General features: G+C 37.2%; 1 protein-coding gene across 3 annotated transcripts in view; it reads right to left on the reverse strand.

Annotated features, from left to right (window-relative positions):
• The window catches only part of Tnni3k (TNNI3 interacting kinase), a 281,569-nt gene that overhangs the window by 32,489 nt on the left and 230,231 nt on the right, over positions 1 to 18,849 (reverse strand). For all 3 annotated transcript variants that reach the window (XM_047555360.1, XM_047555349.1, XM_047555371.1), the window contains 2 exons: positions 18,445 to 18,504; positions 15,890 to 16,059 (listed from right to left, as the gene is read on the reverse strand). In XM_047555360.1, coding sequence (XP_047411316.1) covers positions 15,890 to 16,059; positions 18,445 to 18,504 — 230 coding nt within the window. The remainder of the gene's footprint in view (positions 1 to 15,889; positions 16,060 to 18,444; positions 18,505 to 18,849) is intronic.

Here is an 18,849-nt window from a genome sequence, read left to right on the forward strand (position 1 = left end):
ACCACATCCACTCCCACCCTTGTATGGGCAAGCATACCCTTCCTGCTGAGTCTGTTTTCTACCAGATGCCAGCCCCAGGCCAGGCTCTGCCCCACTGCTCACTGCTGTCAGTCCTCCCAGCTGCCTGCAATCTCCCACACCACTGCTCTGTAAATCCCAGTCACTAGTTGTCCTTTCAATGCAGTCTGCCTTTGGATCTATCGACTATTTCTTTCTCTTCCTTTTCCCCTTTCCCCCTTTTCCTTTCCCTTCCCTCCCCCTTCCCCTCCCCGTTCCCTTTCCCTCCTTTCTTTCTTTTTCTTTTCTTTTCTTTTTTTCCAATGCTCTCTCTTTTGTAGAGCTTAGTGCACACACTCACCAGTTCTAGAACCACTCTGGCTAGGTGCAAGTCCTGCCTCAGGCATTTACCACCTGTATTTTCTCATCTGTAAAGTACAGAAACTGATAATAACCTTTCTCATTGTTTTGGTCAAGTGAAAGAGCACATTTAAAAATCATAGCCTGTTATCTGGTACAAAAGAAGAACTCAATATGGGTCAGTTAGTAAAGTTATTAATTCCACATGTACCTCTTTGCTAAAACCCCCTTTTGTAGGAAGATGTCCATGTGCCTTTAACTTGCTGTGATTGCTGCCTGCCTCTCCACACTCTAAGTAATCCTCTGTGTTTCATTAGCCTAGAGTCATGTGCCCACTAGCATATGTATCACATAGTATTACAAATATATTTGGTGTCCATTTTCCATAACTATTTACAGGGTGAAAACATTATATGGCATACTCTTCTTTTTTTTTGGGGGGGGGGCGTGCTGGGGATCGAACCCAGGGCCTTGTGCTTGCAAGGCAAGCACTGTACCAACTGAGCTATCTCCCCAGCCCCTCTTCTTGATATCTCCAGTCCCTGGCTAACCCTGGCAAAGTAGGTTCTCTGTAAATGTTTGTTGAATGACTACATGACTGACTGAAAGAAGAAAATAAACAAATGTTGCTACACTTTCTTTTAAAATTGGACTTTTTTAAAAAAATACTTTTATTTATTTTAATGTGGTGCTGAGGATCCAACCCAGTGCCTCACATATGCCAGCCAAGTGTTCTACCACTGAGCTACAACCCCAGCCCTGTTGCTACATTTTTAAACCTTACTTATCCCAGAGGTACTTAAGTTTCTACATCTCAGAGCTCATGAAACTGGATGACTAGCTCATGTGAAAATAAATTAAAGTACCATATTGGTAGATAATGCTAACAGGGTTGAAATGAGGACTTTAAAAATCTCACCACTGAACTGTACTTCTCCATGTTCTTGGTATCACTAAACCACCTTATTATGAAGGACAATAAGAAGTACGTTAAAATAGAAGGAGACTTTGGGATCAGAAAGATTTGCACTGATTGCGCTGTTCATTTAATCATTAATTCATCCCTTCATTCGATATACATATATACTACACTAAGTGCCAAGCATTGTGATGAATATTAAGAATGCAAAGACGAAAGACAGGGTTCCTGACCTCAAGGAGTATAAATATCTGGTGGGGGCAGTTGATATACAGCTGCACCTATGATTATAATATAGTTTCTGTGCTTTGATGGGATATGCACAGATATGTTAACAGCAAACATCATGAGCATCTAGTTAATTGAAGGTAATCAGGAACATTTCCTAAGGAGGAGATTTGGGGTTGAGCTTGATCTTAATTAAATCCTTCATGTATCCATGTGCTAAAAGGGTCAGGGGAGGAGGAGGAAACTTGAAAACTCTTTTTGTCCTGTCTTCTTGCAAGCCTCTTTGGACCTGTATTTTAAAAACATTTGGATTATGCTTGCCCTGAAATATTTACAATGGGTAAGATGGGGATCTTACCATCAGAACACTATATGATATTTGTACAAAAATTAAGCTAAATATTTATTAAACATTCCTCTCGATATATTTTGTTTGGTTGAATACACTGTGCCATTTGGTAGGCACACGCTATTTCACATAGATGGGTCTACTGCAAAACAGATAGTATACTAAGTAAAAAGTGTAAGTGAATTAAGACTGATACACCTTTTCTGTGAAGACAGGGAATCTTACAATTAACTGTAAGGATGGGATTAGAACTTCTTATAGGGAGAGTCAACCCTGCTGAAGGGGTAGGATATAGAAAGATGTGGGCAGGAAAACATTCAAAGCACATTAGAGGTAAAAGGGTCCACAGAGATTGGCAAGTTTTATGCTTCTAAAATTTTAATGTACCTTCACAAGTCATCTGCTAAAATTTTGTTAAAATGCAGATGGTGATTAAATACACCTTGGTGGAGCTGAGATCCTGCTCTTTTAACAAGCTCCTAGATGATATCGAAGCTGCTGGTCTGTGGAGCACGTCTTGAGAGCAAGTGTGCAGTTCACATGCCTCATTATAGACAAGAATTCTGAAACCCAGGGCAGGAAGGAATTTGCTCACACCACACCACTGACTAGTATAACAGCAGCTCTCGTCTCACTATAACAGCTCAGTAAAGAGTGAAAGGATCATAGGCTTTGGAGTCAGGCTGATCTAGGCTCAAATCTTGGCTCTGCTATTTACTGGCTGGCAAAGCCTTGAGCAGGTCATTTATCCTTTCTGTGCTTTAGCTTTCTCATTTGCAGAATACTGATAAATAACTCCTACCTTGTAGAAGAGTTGTGATAAGTCAATGTTATGACTGGCCTACAAAAAATGCACAATAATGTCTAGAACATAGTAAATGGTCAAAGCATGCAATATATCTTCTCTTTTCACTCTTTGGTCAAGTTAATTTTTGCATCAGTGTGCATGGCCATATTAATCTGTATCATATACCTGCTTAGGGCCTAGGCTGTGACAAGAGCACAGTCAAAGCCTACTGGCAAGTAAGTGCCTGACTGTGGCCACTAAACAAACAAATGAGAAAGAAAAAAAAAAAAAAAAGATTTCGCTTTTTAAGTTGTCTCTTTGGAAGAGTATGTGTAGGATGGTAAATATCCACAAGTGAATTTTTCATACTTGTTTGCAACTGATGGCTGTCAGCTGTTCATTAATAGAAAATGATCAGCTAACTCACAAATATGAGTTTTTCATTCTGTTTTCATGAATACTGGAATTATTTTCTTCCTGGATCCATGATTTTTTCTGGTTGCCTTAGTTGCTATTACCTAAATACCAAGAAAAAATAAATTTCATGGGCTCTAAGAAGATAAGACACAATGACTTGTGAAATGTGTTTTTAAATAACAAACATCCTATTTCAAATGCTACCAAAGGAAAGGAAGAATGTTGCCACCTTTGCATTATATGAGGGTTAACTTTAGTCCATATGGAAGGTGCTAAAGGTGAAAAGAAGAAGAAAAAATCAATGAGAAATTAAACCTGTTAAAGTGTGCAGTGCCATTGTAAGAGCTGCTTCAGAAATCTATTTAGAAATCATTGCTCTTGTATCTGGATCATTACTGAGACACCCGCATCACCCACTTCTTATTACTGCAAACATAGCAACAGTTGCCATGCTAGCAAGAGATTCGCTACACAAATACTGGAGTCAGGAGGGAGTAGGGCGGGGCTGAACCAGTCAGAGCTGCTGAACAGAGCACAGTGCCACCTGTATAGATTTAATTAGGCTGGTTGTTCTCTTTGGTCCCTGTACTGTGTCCTGTCAGACATTTCGCTACAGCAGGAACAGTCTAAAACGCAGCATTTGGGGACCAAGTCTTACTTTCGGTTAAGCACAAATGTAACCACCAAAGGCAGGATCTCACTTTGATGTGGGTGTGGGTCCTCCTTTTATATATGAGTGGAGAAATGGCCAGGGTTTCTCTTCATTTCTAGGAATGAAAAACTCATAAAACTCTCATCATTAGAAAGTCAGGCCACTCTCTGTCCCAATATGTCATTTCATCTAATTGAAAACTGAGAAATCTGTCACCATTTATTTAGCAGTTCGCCTCTGGCGTATCTTTGCAGGTTCCCTTCATGTGGCTGGGAATTAGTTAATTAGTATTACAAAAAGCGTGAAGAGGAAAATGTACTCTGGCTTGCCCTTTGGGTTAGGAGGAAGGCCCTTTTAGGTTGCTAACAAGCAGTGCTGAAGGATAGAAAAGAACATGAAATTACAGCATCAGAATAGCCGCCGTGAGGGCTGCAGCTCATTCTCTTTCTCAAGTGGATATGTTGTAACCTAAATATGTCACTTGCTCACTCTTTTCATGCAAATCTTTTATGTGTGACAATAAATTCAGGTCCTTAACTTTTTTTTTTTTTTTTAAAGGTGGCCATTTTACACACGGGGGCTCTTCTCCTATCTTCCCTGTTTATTAATTTCCCATTTTTCATCACTTCCTCTTCTGAGTATTTTGTTTGATGTTCTTTCTTTGACATTTTTCATAGAGAAAGGTTGTTTCAAACTGAGGGTGGTTTTAAAAGTCAAGGAAAGGATTGACATTTTTCACAGGCTCCTCAACTTTGAGGCTGAACGCCTTTGTTCAGTGTGAAATCTCCAAGCCTCTACCCTTCCCGGTGCAGTCGGAGGGGCTGGAGTCCCGCTCGGGACTCGTCAACTGGTTGCTAGATGGCGCTAGAGAGCACGCCGCTCAAAAAAGAGCAGTCAACATGGTTGCCACAGGTCTACATCAACCCAGAGGGAGTTCTCCCACCGGGCCCTATCACATTTCAGCACAGACGATGTTCAGTTCCGAGGATCTGTGAGGCAGCAGAAGCCTGAAATGCAGAGGGAACTAGCAATCAATTTACAATCTTCCTTTCACATTTGGAGTGTTATGTGTTCTTATGTGAATTGTTTGTATATTTCACTGTAGTGCTTTCTGGGTATGGCAAGCCAGGCTGTGGTAAAGAGCCAAGCTGAAAATATCAATGGCTATGTTCATAATACAGATGACTAGGTTTGTTTACATATTTATTTATTTTTTTTTTTACCTTCATGGAAATAGTTTTCCTGCAAGAACCTTCCCCATTTGCTTTAATTTTTCCTCCCTATTAGAAGACATTCAGAGACATAATGAGGAGGTATCAAATTCTTTTGCAACCTCCCACCACAGCTATATATTTTCCCTTTCAGCTTGGCACCTCCTGATCATGAGGTATGGGATTGAAAGAAAACAGATTTTTGTTAATTAGAAAAAATTAGAGGTATCTCAAGAAGATCTGAGCTTTAAGAGAAAGAGATACAAGTCAACTGACAGGCAGCAAGGCACTTGCTTAGACTATAGCTTCTATCCTTTGGCTTTTGTGTTTTTCCACTGCAGAACTTTAATGAGTTTGATAACTGACCTTCAGAGAGGGACTGTCATAAAAATTGCATATTTCAGAAATGATAAGTATCCTGGAAAAAAAATCTTGTCCCTAGATTTTGGTAAGCAACATCTCAATCTCTTCTTTACACAATGTAAGCAAGGGCCACTGAACTTAAGTCACATAACTAGAGTCACTGAATTAGTAAGACAACTCTTATAAACTCTGAAGATGTGGCTCAAGTGAGGGCTTGATAAAATGATGTTTCGGTAGGCATGGAAGTCCATTCAAGACACCACTAAATAGATACTAAATCAATAATCTTTTATTAAATAAATAAATACTTTTTAAAAAATTCTTTTCTAGAATTTATGAATCCTAAATTCTATGTAAATCAGCTAAAAATTCTGAGCCCAGACTGTGTTTATGAATGAGAAAGGCAGTGTATTTTTTTATTTCTAGCACTTAAATGGTCATCACCAGAAAAGCTATTTCTTATTCCAACATTTTAACTAAGAGATTCCTTATTTTTTCTTAAGTACACTGAGTGTGAAACAAGGGTCATAGATGGACTATTGTGGTGGAGAGTACATTTACTGAGGGAAAAAAAGAAAAAAAAACCCACCCAGTATCAGTTTTACAATATTCTTAATTCAATAATCACACTAGAGTTATCCTCAAGAGTGACCCACGAGTCTCCCTTTGTTTGACAAATTCCTAGAAGGAAGAAGTTCATCCTTTCATATGTTCTGATTGGTTGTTGATGCTTTTAAAAATGTGGCCTGGAAGCTAGGCTGATTTTGAGACGGAGGATTGAAGAATATAGAGAAGGCAGGCGTTAGTCCATGACTTGCTTGTGAGGGAGGCAGGTGTTGGGTGCTTGTGTGCAGGTTGGGGCTATATCAGTACAGGTAGCTGATTACAATCTCTTGTGAGGCGGCAGAGCTGAAGCAAAGTGGCTAGTGTAACAGTAGGGTGAGAAGGGAATCTCCCTGCAATCAAAGTCTATATTAGCGAGACTGAGAGTATACAATGTTCCACTGGCTCCAACAGAGCTTTGCTGTGAGGTAGTTCAGTGCCCCGGACAGCTCTCTGCTGATTATCCTCAAAAAATGAACCTCAGGTCAGAAATTTCTAGCTCTTAGAGGTTGTTCAAACACATTGGTCAAGTTTAGTCTTCAGACAGCATCATGTAAAGGAAACGCTAGCAGACAGGCCCAGACTCAGTTATAAACTTGTTTTCTTGCTATATAATTTCATGTAAGTTACTTAAAATTACTTGAGTCCCAGTTTGCTTTCTTCGAAAAATGGAAAACATGAGATATACTTCACAAAATTTTATGAGAAATAAATGGTATCATGCTTGTGGGACATGATCACGTTCATTCATTCATTCCACAAATAGGAATTTAGTACTGACCATGTACCAGAGAGCATTCTAAGGACTATAGATGCAGCAGTGAAAAGGAGAGCAGGTGTGCATATACTGTTACAATCTAGTGTGGATATCAGCAAGTTAATAAATGATTGGTTAAGCCTCTCATTCTAGGTGAATATAAATGCAAGGAAGGTTTCATACTGATTTTTGTTGACCTAAGGCCTGAATTTTCCTTCCTTCCCTCCTTTCTTCCTTTCTTCTTGCTTGAACCCAGGGACACTCTACCACTGAGTTATATCTCTACCCCTTTTTATTTTGAGGCTGGCTTCAGGCTGCAATCCTCTTTCCTCAGTCTTCCTAGTAGCTGGGATTACAGGCTTGGGCCTTCAGGCTGGGCAAGGCCTGAATTTTAATGAACCACATGGGAAAAGTACAGAATGGGCCCAAGCAGAGTGGGAAATAAGAAACACCTATCAAAAGTCAGAATCCTCAAGGGACCAAGATTAGGTGAACCAAGAACAATAAAATCTACTCTACATAGGGAGATACAGAGGATAAGACCTATTTCCTATCTGGCTCCAGGTAAAGCAAGAAATATGTAATATAATCCTGAGAAATCCTAAGCACAAGCCCACACACGAGCAGGTTTTAAATCAGAATTATTAGTATATATGTTTTATGAGAAACTCCAAACTGAAGTTTTAGTTTGGTCCTGATGTGTTAGTGTCCCTGGATGATGAGGAGGAGCAAAATCTAATCATCTGTGAGTCCCCTACAGCAGACAAGGGGATGGGGGACCAAGAGACAAAGGTCCAAGTAACCAAGAACTCACAATAGAGATAAAAATTCCAAATCTGCAACAAAACCATACAGCATGAGCAAGAAATAGCAGACACAAGTTAGATTGAGAAAACCTTCAGAGATCAGAAATATCGATGCAGAATGTAAAGTAAATGTGTTTAAAGAAAGAAAAGACTAAAAATATGTAGAAAGAACATAGATTTTCAACACTGTCCAAATTGTAAGCATCACATAACTTCTAGAATGGAATAGAATTAAAAATTAATTGAATTGGAAAGTTAACAAACAGAATAAATATCATCCTACATTCAGCTACTGAAAGAACTAGAAGACAGATCTGAAAAAAATTACCAGAAAACAGCACAAAGTTCAAGTTTCAATCGTGTGTGTGTTGGGAAACATGAAAAATAGAGTAAGAAGCTTTAAAATGCCTTTAATTAGAGTTCATGAAAGAGAGAATAAAGAAGATGACATAGAGAAATTTTAGAGATAATGACTGAGAATTATCCAGAATTTGTGGAAGATGCCAATTCTCAAATTCTGGAAATCCAACAAATCCTGAACAAGATAAATAAAAATAAATCCATATTTATACACTAGAGAGTTCAATCGTAAAATATCAAAGGCAAATAGAAATTCTAAAAGCAGTTAGAAAGAGCAGAATAATGACAAAACGACAAGGAGATTGATAGGTGAAATTTTAATAGAAACAAGTCAGAAACATAGAATAGCATCTTGAAGGCATAGAGGGGGAAATGAAGACCCAAAATTTTGTATCCAGTAAATATCTTTTAAGAAAGAAGAAACAGGAAAGTATTTCCTGATGTTTATTTCTAACAGAGTTATGCTGAAGGAAATTTTAAAGATGTATTTAAGGAAAAGGAAAATGACCCAGGAGGAAGGTTTGAAATGTAAGCCTAACAAATAAGGAAACAGTAAAATGTGGGCAAGTCTAAATAAGTTACAGCTTTAAAAGATAATAAGGTAATATCTAAATATACAATTTAAAAAATCATGATGAAAAATAAAATACAGTTTAATAGCTATGTAAGTCAGGCAGGAATGATTTGTAATCATGATAGTCTAAGATTTTTCTTTTGTTTGAAAGTAGGACAAACTTATTATATACAAAATTTTTAAAGTAACATGTGAAGTTCTTAGGATACCTGGTAAGAAGAGAAATAGAATGAATGTATATTCAAATGATCTGAAGGAAAGTAAAGAGGAATAGATAATGTGAGAGAATGAAATGATATGGTTTCATCAATCCAAATTATTTTAGCAATTATAATGAATATACCAATAATATGACAAAAGGCATAAAGAAGTTTATGAAGAAAATTATACTCTTAGTAAAAGAATTAAAGAAATGTAATTAATTACAAAAACTACACCATATTTATGATAAGGGAGACTCAATACTATACAGATTTCAGGTCTTTCCATATTGATCTATAGATTTTAATATATATAATCCAAATCTTATCTTTTTGTGTAAAAAATGCAAGCTGAGTATAAAATTTATGTGGAAGGGTGAAAAGCCAAGAACAATCAACAGCAGCAAAAATGGGATATATCATACCAGGTACCAAGATTTTAAGATATAGGAAAGGAAGATAAGTAATTTCATAATCATTATTTTGCACTTATTATCCTGTTCTTTTCACATTTGCCCTATATCTCCAACCTCCTACCTCTTCAATGAAACTTTTCTTAACTCCTTAACTTGAAAAAATTTTTTAAAAGCACAAATCAATATGGAAGTCACTTTTCACCTCACACATCTCAGGTACATACATTCAAATTTTTTGTTTATTAAAGGGAGGTAATTTGGCATTTAATGGCCTAATAGGAGGGTGTAGAATGGGAAAAAAATGTCTGAATATCTAGTAGTTCATTATTTTGGGGGCAAGAACAGATTTGAACTTGAGAGGAATGTAGGGATCAAAAACTCTGAATGCCAAGATTTTACTTATTTAAATTGCAGAAATACAAACCATGGTATTCCTAGCCCAACTAATAATTTATCTAGCCTACTACAAATAAAAAATATTTAGTATTTATTGTATACAGTTAAATTACAAATGAGATACTGTAGGCACCTGAAAACAAAGAAAATGTCTTTCCCTAAAGTATTTATGAACTAACAGGGAATAAGATATATAATTATAAGATGAACTAACATAAACACAAAAAGTGGCCAGAGGCACTGTGGGCTTTGGTAAACTATGGGTAAGGATGGGGTAACCCTGAAGTGCTTCATCACAACAGTGTTTAGCTGAGATAACTACTAAAGACTGGTTAATAGTCCACTAGACTCGGGGGATGACCATGGCTAAAGAACAGTCAGGTTAAGGTGGTAGGTTGACTGTGGTGTGTCCACAGGAAACAGTGGACACTTTAGGTTATCCATAGTGTGCTATGGACACTTTATAAAGGATCCTTTTGCATTTTGTAGGATTGCCCAGAACACTGTAGGAAGATCAATATTCTGGTCCCAGTCCACTAAACATCATTTGCACCTTTCTAGTCATTAGGACTATCAAAAATCAAAGCAAAACAAAACAAACAACAGATAAAAATGTCTCATCTTGTTTCTCAAACCAAGAATGCATTTGAAAAGAGGGAGAGTAACAGCATCAGTCTGTGTTCAGAACCCCTGGAACATACAATGTTGGAATATGTATCATTGGCGACTTTAAACTCCAGAGTGAAATAACTTCACTCAATCTTAGAGGCAGTAGAGTTACTGCAGGTTTGAATGCAGATAATATTGGAGTCCTACATAAGGAAGATATCCTGGCTACAGAGGGTTAAGGTGGTATAGTGCATAGAGAAGGTAAAGGTGTCACAAAGGCTGGGAAGCAGAGGTCCAAGTAGTATCTATCAACTAAGACACAGAGAGAGGTGGAGAGAGAAAGAGAGAGATGGTTGGGTCCAGAGGATTGGATAACATCACAAGGACACTATGGAGAAGAACAAAGCAAGGTGTGAGTTTCAGGTTGTCATGAACATGGTGTTGAAAATGCTGATTATGGTGAGTTGACACAGGAAAGAAGTTGAAGTTGAAGAAAGAATTGGAAGAAAAGGGAATATTTGAGGATCCTGAAGGAAGTTTCAGTACAAAGAAGTGTGTAAGAGGTGACAGATTAAAAAGGGAGAGTATTTGGCCCACGATGAGGAGACATGACCACTGTTGGTTAATAAACATCCTTCTCCAGTACAGCAAAGGGACACAGGCCCCTTACCGCCTTCCTATCCTCTTTCTTACCAGGTACATCTGTTTCTTGGAGCTGTCATTGTACACAAATGCTGTACTCCAGAAAAACAATGTATGAATTGAAATTTTATAAGTTATATTTAATTTTTAGAAATAGGAATCATTCTAAGTGTACTAGGCAAGCTTTCTATTTAAAGTAACCCTCTGATGGACCCTTTTGTAGTGTGAAAGATTAATTCCAAATGTATCTGTTTTACAGTTCCAAAGCCTGAATCCCTGGTTTCCTTCTCCTGGACAGCTAACTAGGTCGTAGCGTTCTATTCTCAGAGCCCAGTCCCACACAAACACTAATTGGTTTTTGCATCTGAAAGGTTGTGTATCACTTTGTCATTTCTAAAATTACATGATGTAATCCATGTACAAGATGGGAAATTTCATACCCTGTGGGAGGAGCAAGTGCCACATGCTTGGTTTTCCAAATATATCTACAGACACAAAAATCTTTTAAAAGAGGCAGAACTTCAAGAGTGTCTTTCACAGTCTCAAATTTTATCAATTTGTGGTTTCAGTTGGCATGAGTTAATTCTTTCTGTCCATGAAGAAAATATCTGACACAATTTCCCACCTCAAAATTTATTTTATGAAGCAAAATAATAATAAGTAGGGATAAATTTGCAAACAACCAAAACCTTAATCAAGTCAAACATTACAGAATTCCAACAAAGTAGCTGTAAACTTCACAACCAGAAATTGAAAAATTAATGCACTATTATCAAGACATAGTTAAGGGATCCCAGTAAGGACTATAGGCCAAATCTTGTACCCATTTTTAAAAATCCTAATATCATGGTAAACATCATATTCTAGTGTGCAATTTAAATAAGTTAGGAACCCCAAATCAGAGTTAACTAATACATTGTAAGACCTTAGGAGAGAAACCATGCAGGAATCAACCTTCAACAGCCCTGTTTTGTTACAGTTGCTATTTCACCTCTACTCTCATTTCCTCTTCCATCTATTCCATCAGCTGCATCCTCCTCCCACACAGTGACTGAAAGATTAGCACTGTGCCATTCTCTTTAATCACGCTTCTCATACTTGGTTGTATATTGGAATCACCCATGAAACTTTAAAACATTCTGATGCGGGGTTGCCACCCCCATGAACTTTGGTTTAATTGATCCTGGGCATTGATACTTGTAAAAGCTCCCCAAGTGATTCTAAAGTGCAGTCAAAGATGAAAACCACTGTCTTATAGGCTGTTAAATTTGTGGCCTTGCTGGACCCTTGTATCTTTGGGCTCTGAGAACCTATTGATCATAGGTCTCACTTCCTCTGCATTCATGTGTATAGGCTGAAAATGTAAGCCTGGGAAGAGTAGCTGAATTCATGCCTTGATCAACTTCCAGAAGAAACTGGAAGAAATCCAGCAAATACAAGTATTGGCGAAATATATTAAGCTTCTGGAAAGTGCCATCTCCTCTGCCAATGAAATTCAGAAAGCTTGGGAGAGTCTTGGGACTCAGGGGAGTCCTGCCTCCTCCTTGCTTTCCATTAACTCTGGAAAGTTGCTTACCCTTTCTGAACCTCAGTTTCTTCATCTAAAAACAATGGAATACCTGCCTCCTTAGGCTTCATTAGATGACTGTTCAAAGAGTTTAAAATAGTGTTCAGTATATTCAATAGGGGTAGCTACTTAAATGGAAAGATTGATAAAACAGTTAAAGCCTGTTCTCTGGTTATGCTCCAAATTAATAATAATTACCATATATTGAGCCAATTTATCCAATTCTTCATTTTTTACCTACTATACAAGTATTTATTACTTATTGACCTTAGGCTAATCATACTGTGAGATAATTGTATATAGTAATGAATAAAAAAGACATGATTCCTATCTCAGTCCAGTGTACAGCTTTGTTAAATTCTTTACCTATTCCTGTCATTGATTGCAAATAATTCAAAGACTGAGCTTGCTAGAGGGATGGTACAACTAACAAACTGACCTTCAATTCACCCTTGCAGTAAATACTGAGATGTGCTAGGCTGTTCAGAGAAAACTTGCACAAAGTAGACAGACACTTATAAGAGTTCCATAACAGTCATGAAGGGTCAAAAGGCTATTTAAAAACAAAGCAAAACAAAACAAAAAACCAAAAATCTTCTAAGAATATCAAAGGGAGGATTCAAAAAACCTGATGGGTTTTCCCACTCAGTTCAGGCAGTTTTATTAGTGATGGTTTGTCATTCTAAAGCCCAGAGAGGCTGTGTTCCCTCCACCCTCAACTCCTTCGGTTGGGAGTGTTACTGTGCCTCCCATTCTGTGCAGCTCTCTATGTACTGCAAATTCTGTGACTTATGCACATTACCAGGACTGAGTTCTTTGCTTGGGTCTGCTGGCATCTTTCAGTCATCCTCTGTCTCTACTGTGAGAATGGCACTTTTCCTTATAACAATCCTAAGAGCTGGTAGTATTATCCATAGTTTACATGTGAGACTTAAATAACTTGGCCAAGGTCACTGAGCTGGTAATGGCTAGCCAAGATTGAACCTCAGATATGTCTGACTCCACAGCTCATCCTCTTCTGTCTTAAGTGGAAAAACCTCAGGTGACTGTGCTTTAGAAATATCAAAATCTGACTGTTCAGAGAATTAATTTTAAAAACTACAAGTAGAGAATAGACCAGCAGATGGAAGTAGAATAGGATGATGTACCCAAACCTAATCTAATCTTGGCCTATAGGCCCCTTATGAAATTATGTTGGAGACTGAAATCCAATAAAGAATTGTGTCCAGTTTGCCTGGTTATCAATCAAACCTGCTGGTACTTAATTTCATGACATTCCATAGATTAAAGGCTTCAAGATTCAGATTCCCATCTCCTCTGAGCTGTAGCTACAACTCTTTTGTCAAACCTGGAAATAACTACAGCTGAAAAGCAATAGTAGCAATTTGTAGATTGTATAAGACCATTGCCAACTCCAGATAATCCTTTCCCCACCTTCACCATTTTAAGAACTTTTACTCTAATGATAGAATATGCAAGTGTGTGAGTATGTGCAACCAGGCCTATATGCAAGGAGTTCATGTGGCAAGAAAAAGATTCTGTCAGTCTTTTCTGGTTTTCTGATTGCAGTATGCACTTTCTAGGGTCTTCATCAAGCTACAGTTACTGCCTACTCAGATCCCCATCTATAACATATAGAACTGAAAAATATATTTTATGTGAATGAAATGTGAACCAGCTCCCACTCCAACCACAAAAGCCTAAGCAAGAATAGCTATTTAATCCACAAAGGGATAATCACATTCTCTCTTGTGGTAGACTGCATTTTTATTGCTAATTCACTATGAATTTGTACATTATTGCTGTATCTATGAATAATTATATTGTTCTTATATCTATGTCCTTTGCCATGTGACTTCACAGTTCTTTTCACTAGAGATTGAGTGTATTTTTTCTCCCTGTTGACATTTGGACTTTGCTGTGTGACTTGCTAATGGAATGTCAGAGGATGAAACTTGAGCAAAGGCTTTAAATGTACAAGTTAAGTTTCAGGTTTTTGTCTGAGAAGAGCACATAAATAGTATGTTCTACATGCTCACTCAAGGAGGGTGAGAAATATATGTAGCAGACCTGGGCATATGAGTTGATTCCACCCCAAACCAACCCACAGACACATGAGCTAGAAATAAATGCTTATGATTGTATTTACCTAATTTATGGGATGCACATTACTATGCACAATTTATCTGGCAATGAATGACTGATATATCTCTTCTTAAAACTTTACAAGTTCAGAGACAGAAAGACTACTGGGAACTGGGGCATATAAATGGTAGAGCTTACTTTGGAAAAATGCTGAGCTTTATTTTTTTTTTTTGTCTTTTTCTTTTTCTGATTTACTCTTTTTGCACATTTATACACGTCTGTACATGTGTGTGTGCACGCGTGCATGTGTTTATTTTTATTTTCATTGAGGCAAAGTTCACAAAAATAGAATTAACCATTTTACTAAAGGGAGTAGCATTTAATATACTCATTATGTTTTACAACTACCACCTCTACCTAAATCCCAAATATTTTCAACACCCCCTAATTAAAACCCAATACCCATTAAGTAGTAACTTCCAATTTCTCCCTCTTCTTATCCCCTGGCAACATCAATACGCTTTTTTTCCCCTAGATTTACATATTTTTGTGAATTTGATTATGTTCCACTCAAGTTTATTTGTTGAACCCCAACCTCTCATGAGACTATATTGGAGACAAGACCAATAAGGAACTAATTAAAGTTAAATGAGATCATAAGGGTGGGACCTCAATTCAATGGAACCTGGTGCTCTTATACGAAACAACATTAGAACTCTCTCTCTCTCTCTCTCTCTGATTTGTGAAGACACAGAGAGAAGGCAGACTTCTGAAGCCAGGAAGAGATTACCTACCAGAACCCAACCAGGCTGTCTTAGACCCCCCAGCCTCCAGAATTATAAGAAAATAAATCTCCGTGTTTAAGCCACCCAGTCTATGGTACTTTGTCATGGCAGCCTGAGTTGGCTAATGTATGCTGTTTGGATACTCAAAGACATAAGGCCATATAAAATATAAGCTTTGTGCTTAGCTTCATTTAGCATATTTTCAAGGTTCATCCATGTTGTAGCATGTGTCAGTACTTTATTACCTTTTATGGTTGAATAATATTCTACTATATGGATACCACATTTTGGTTATATATCAATCCTTTGATTGATATTTAGGTTGTTTCTATCTTTTGACTATTGTGAATAGTGTTTCTTTAAACATTTGAGTACAGATATTTGAATACCAGTTTTCAATTCTTTTTGGTATATTCCTAGGAGTAAAATTTGTGAGTTAGGGTAATTCATGCAATTCAGAACTTTAGGGCCTTTGAGAATCCAAAGCTGTTCTCTGACTCCTGTCCAGGTAATATTCTCTGGATTCCAGAAAAAAAACCTTGAATACGTTCAATAAATGCTTTCTGTTGCTAAGTAGTAGACATTTCTTATTAAGTTAGAGGTAATTGTATATTACATGCAAGTCACAGAAAGAATCTGAAATAAAAAGATATTATAAGAAAAATGATCTTGAAACTCCTTTTATAATGTTTTCCAGAGGGTGGTTATTCCTGTAGACAGTATTGTCATCAAATTTGATGAGACTATCTTGATATGGTTCTGAAATCTGACTTTATGGTTAGACTGTTGTTTAGATCACTACTCACCTTTGTGTCCAGGCAGCATAGGACCTTGCATTTAGAGCATATTCCAACTCAAAACGACTTCGTAAAGCTGCCACGTGGCTTCGGCCTGGCCCTCCCCGGCTCACCAGACAATCAGAAGAAGAGGAAGGTGAGAGAGACCCACTGCTGTTACTGGATGCAGGAGACATCAGCTAAGTGAAGGAGAGGCAGTTTGAATCATTTGATAAATCCAATGGGCATAAAGGAATAGAGTGGAATATGGATTTATTTTAATTTTCTGTTCCAGGATTTCTCATACTGGTGAATATTCTATCCATCTTAGTGTGCTTCTGGTGTTTCCTTAGTTCTACATTGCTGGTTGGCCTGTTATACTTATCTTCATCTTTCAAAAAACACAGTAGCACCAAATCAGATTCACAAAATAGATATTTAGATGTTTATTATTCAATGATCACAAGATTCTCAACATTATTCAACATGGCAATAAGACTCATGGCAAAGTTCCTTTAAATTGTAGCTAAAATTAATCCTTTTACATAAGGCATTACCTTGACTTAAAATGAATTCACACATTTTACCAAGAACACATCCATTTGATAGATGAAGTATGATTTAGTATCCGGCAAATGTTTAACCAAACAGAAGCACACTAATGCCTTTGCTACATGATAGTTCTTCAGGTGTTTAAAAACAGCTGTTGGACTATCCCTAATGTTTATTCCTTTGATAAACATTCCTGGTTCTTCCAACTGGTTCTAACCTTACAAGATTTTCAACCCATTCACCATTCTGATCTCTGTCCAAGAAAATGTGTGTCCCAGTTTTCATTCCTTTAAAAGGAGCAGGGACACAACTGGACACCATTTTGTTTGGTCATTTCAGAACAAGAGTGAGCAAATCTTCTATTCTGTAGCCAGAAAACATATTTTAACTGTTGGTGAGTTTATTACCCACTAATATTCATGATGCTTCTTAAGCATGTCTCTAGCATTTCATTTCTTTCATTATTGTTTCTTTAGCTCTTAAGCAGAGCATTATATTATTCCTGCTAAATTTATTGTTAGACATATCCTGTTCCTTCATCCTCTAAGATATTTTAGAATCCTGCTTTCAAATATTTTCTGCCCCTCTGAACTTTATTATATCTGCCAATGACAAGTCTCTCCCTCTTGACTTTGGTCTAAGTTACTGCCTGAAGAGTTGAAAAGTGGAGAGCAGAGGACTATGAGACTCTTCTAGTCAAATCCCTTTCCCTGACTCTGGTCTATTAATCAGTGCAACCCAATTCAACAAACTCTTTTCTGCGTATATCCCTCTCCTCTTCTGTCCTAGTGGGGAGAGTATACTAAGAGGCTTTATCAATATAAGAAAATAAGCTAATTTAGTAGATCCTACCATTATCCCTGTCCTTCCCATCCCCTTCTAAAGGGACACATATCCTGTAGGCTAGGAGCAACCTTGTCTAGTCAAACACAGAAACAAAGTGAGAGGATACTTTGAACTCAAGCCCCAAGGCATCTCTTAATACTGAAGGCCTCTGGCAGATTCTCTTGCCCACAGGGACTGCTGAAGCATCACTAAATGTATACCGTTCTCCTCATTTCCTATAAATTTCAGGACCAAGAGAAGGGAAATGAGATTTTATGTCTAAAGACTGAAATCTCCTTCTACACAAAAAGCTTCCTCTTTAGAAGTTTCTGTGGCATCCTGAGAGAGTGACTGACTGCAGGCTGCATCTAAGACGACCTAAAACCCTTTCCCAATGGACTGGGTTCCAGAGAATCTTTGCTGAGATTCTTTTTGGAAGGAAAATCTTTTGTGAATGGTTCCACTTTGATATTTAGCTGAGCAATCTCCCATTTTGTTTCTTCCCCTCATATGCATATCCTATATGTGTGATGTCCTTCCCCCTCCTCACTAGCACTCCTGTGCATTTGGGAATATATTATTTTTAAATTAGTCCTTCTGTTTTAGCTCCTTTGCCTATTTTCAAATGCTATCTCCTGACCAGGTGTACAGCAAATTAAGGCAATTATAGAGAAAATTAAAGCAAACAGCTCCCTGATATTAAGGGAAGAAAATTCCATTAGCTTGATTATCAACATATATCACTTTATGTAACATATGTGTGGTATAAAAGCAATGCTTTTCAATTAATTTCTGCATTATTTTTGTGATAATTTTCCCCTTTCTTATTGAACATAAATGGATGGCTTAACATTTTAGCTTACATTTCACCATATGTAGGAATTTTGTATAGACAAAAATCAATTTAAATAATTACCTTCTAATAAATTTGTCATGCTTTCAAATTTTTAGTTATCAATTTTTTTTTAACCTGAGCAGAACTCTGACCATTTACCTGACTGATTATATTTTGGAACTACCCAAATTCACTCTGAATTTATCTTGTGACCTCTAGAAGCAGTCAACTCTGTTCTACCCTAGAGGTTTAATGAATAGGTTAAGTATAAATGGAAAGTAACTTTCCATAAGTACGCTCTCACCCACATTACCTGACAGCCTTGGACATCAGGGCTTTTAAGTGGACTTATTTCAGAAGGTAAAGTTCTTACCTCTATGTTGCAGAGACACTCTTCTAACTTCGTAACAACTTCAGAAAACTCAGGTCTTCCCTGTAAATAGAGAAAAGACATTTTCCCCTGAAGAATAAAAGAGAGGAAACTCTTTGGATTTTAAAATTGGGTATTTGCATTTGTAAAGAATGAGATTAACAATAAAGTATATTTTTATTTAAAATACACTTGTATTGAAGTGTTAATTGAATGTTCATTTGCTGTTCATGGAGGGATGTTGAGTCTTCTGATAAGAGTTTTAAGTCAGAATTTGCAACTACATTCAGATAATGAAATAGTGGAAAGCTTTAATTAGCTTTGCATGTTTTTAAATGGCAGGTTTTCTTCTTCAAAATGAAAGAATAAAAGTGGATCTAAAAAATTATTAACCATCTCCACGCCTTG

The sequence above is a fragment of the Sciurus carolinensis genome, chromosome 1, assembly GCF_902686445.1.
Source record: "Sciurus carolinensis chromosome 1, mSciCar1.2, whole genome shotgun sequence".
Taxonomy (NCBI): Eukaryota; Metazoa; Chordata; class Mammalia; order Rodentia; family Sciuridae; genus Sciurus; species Sciurus carolinensis.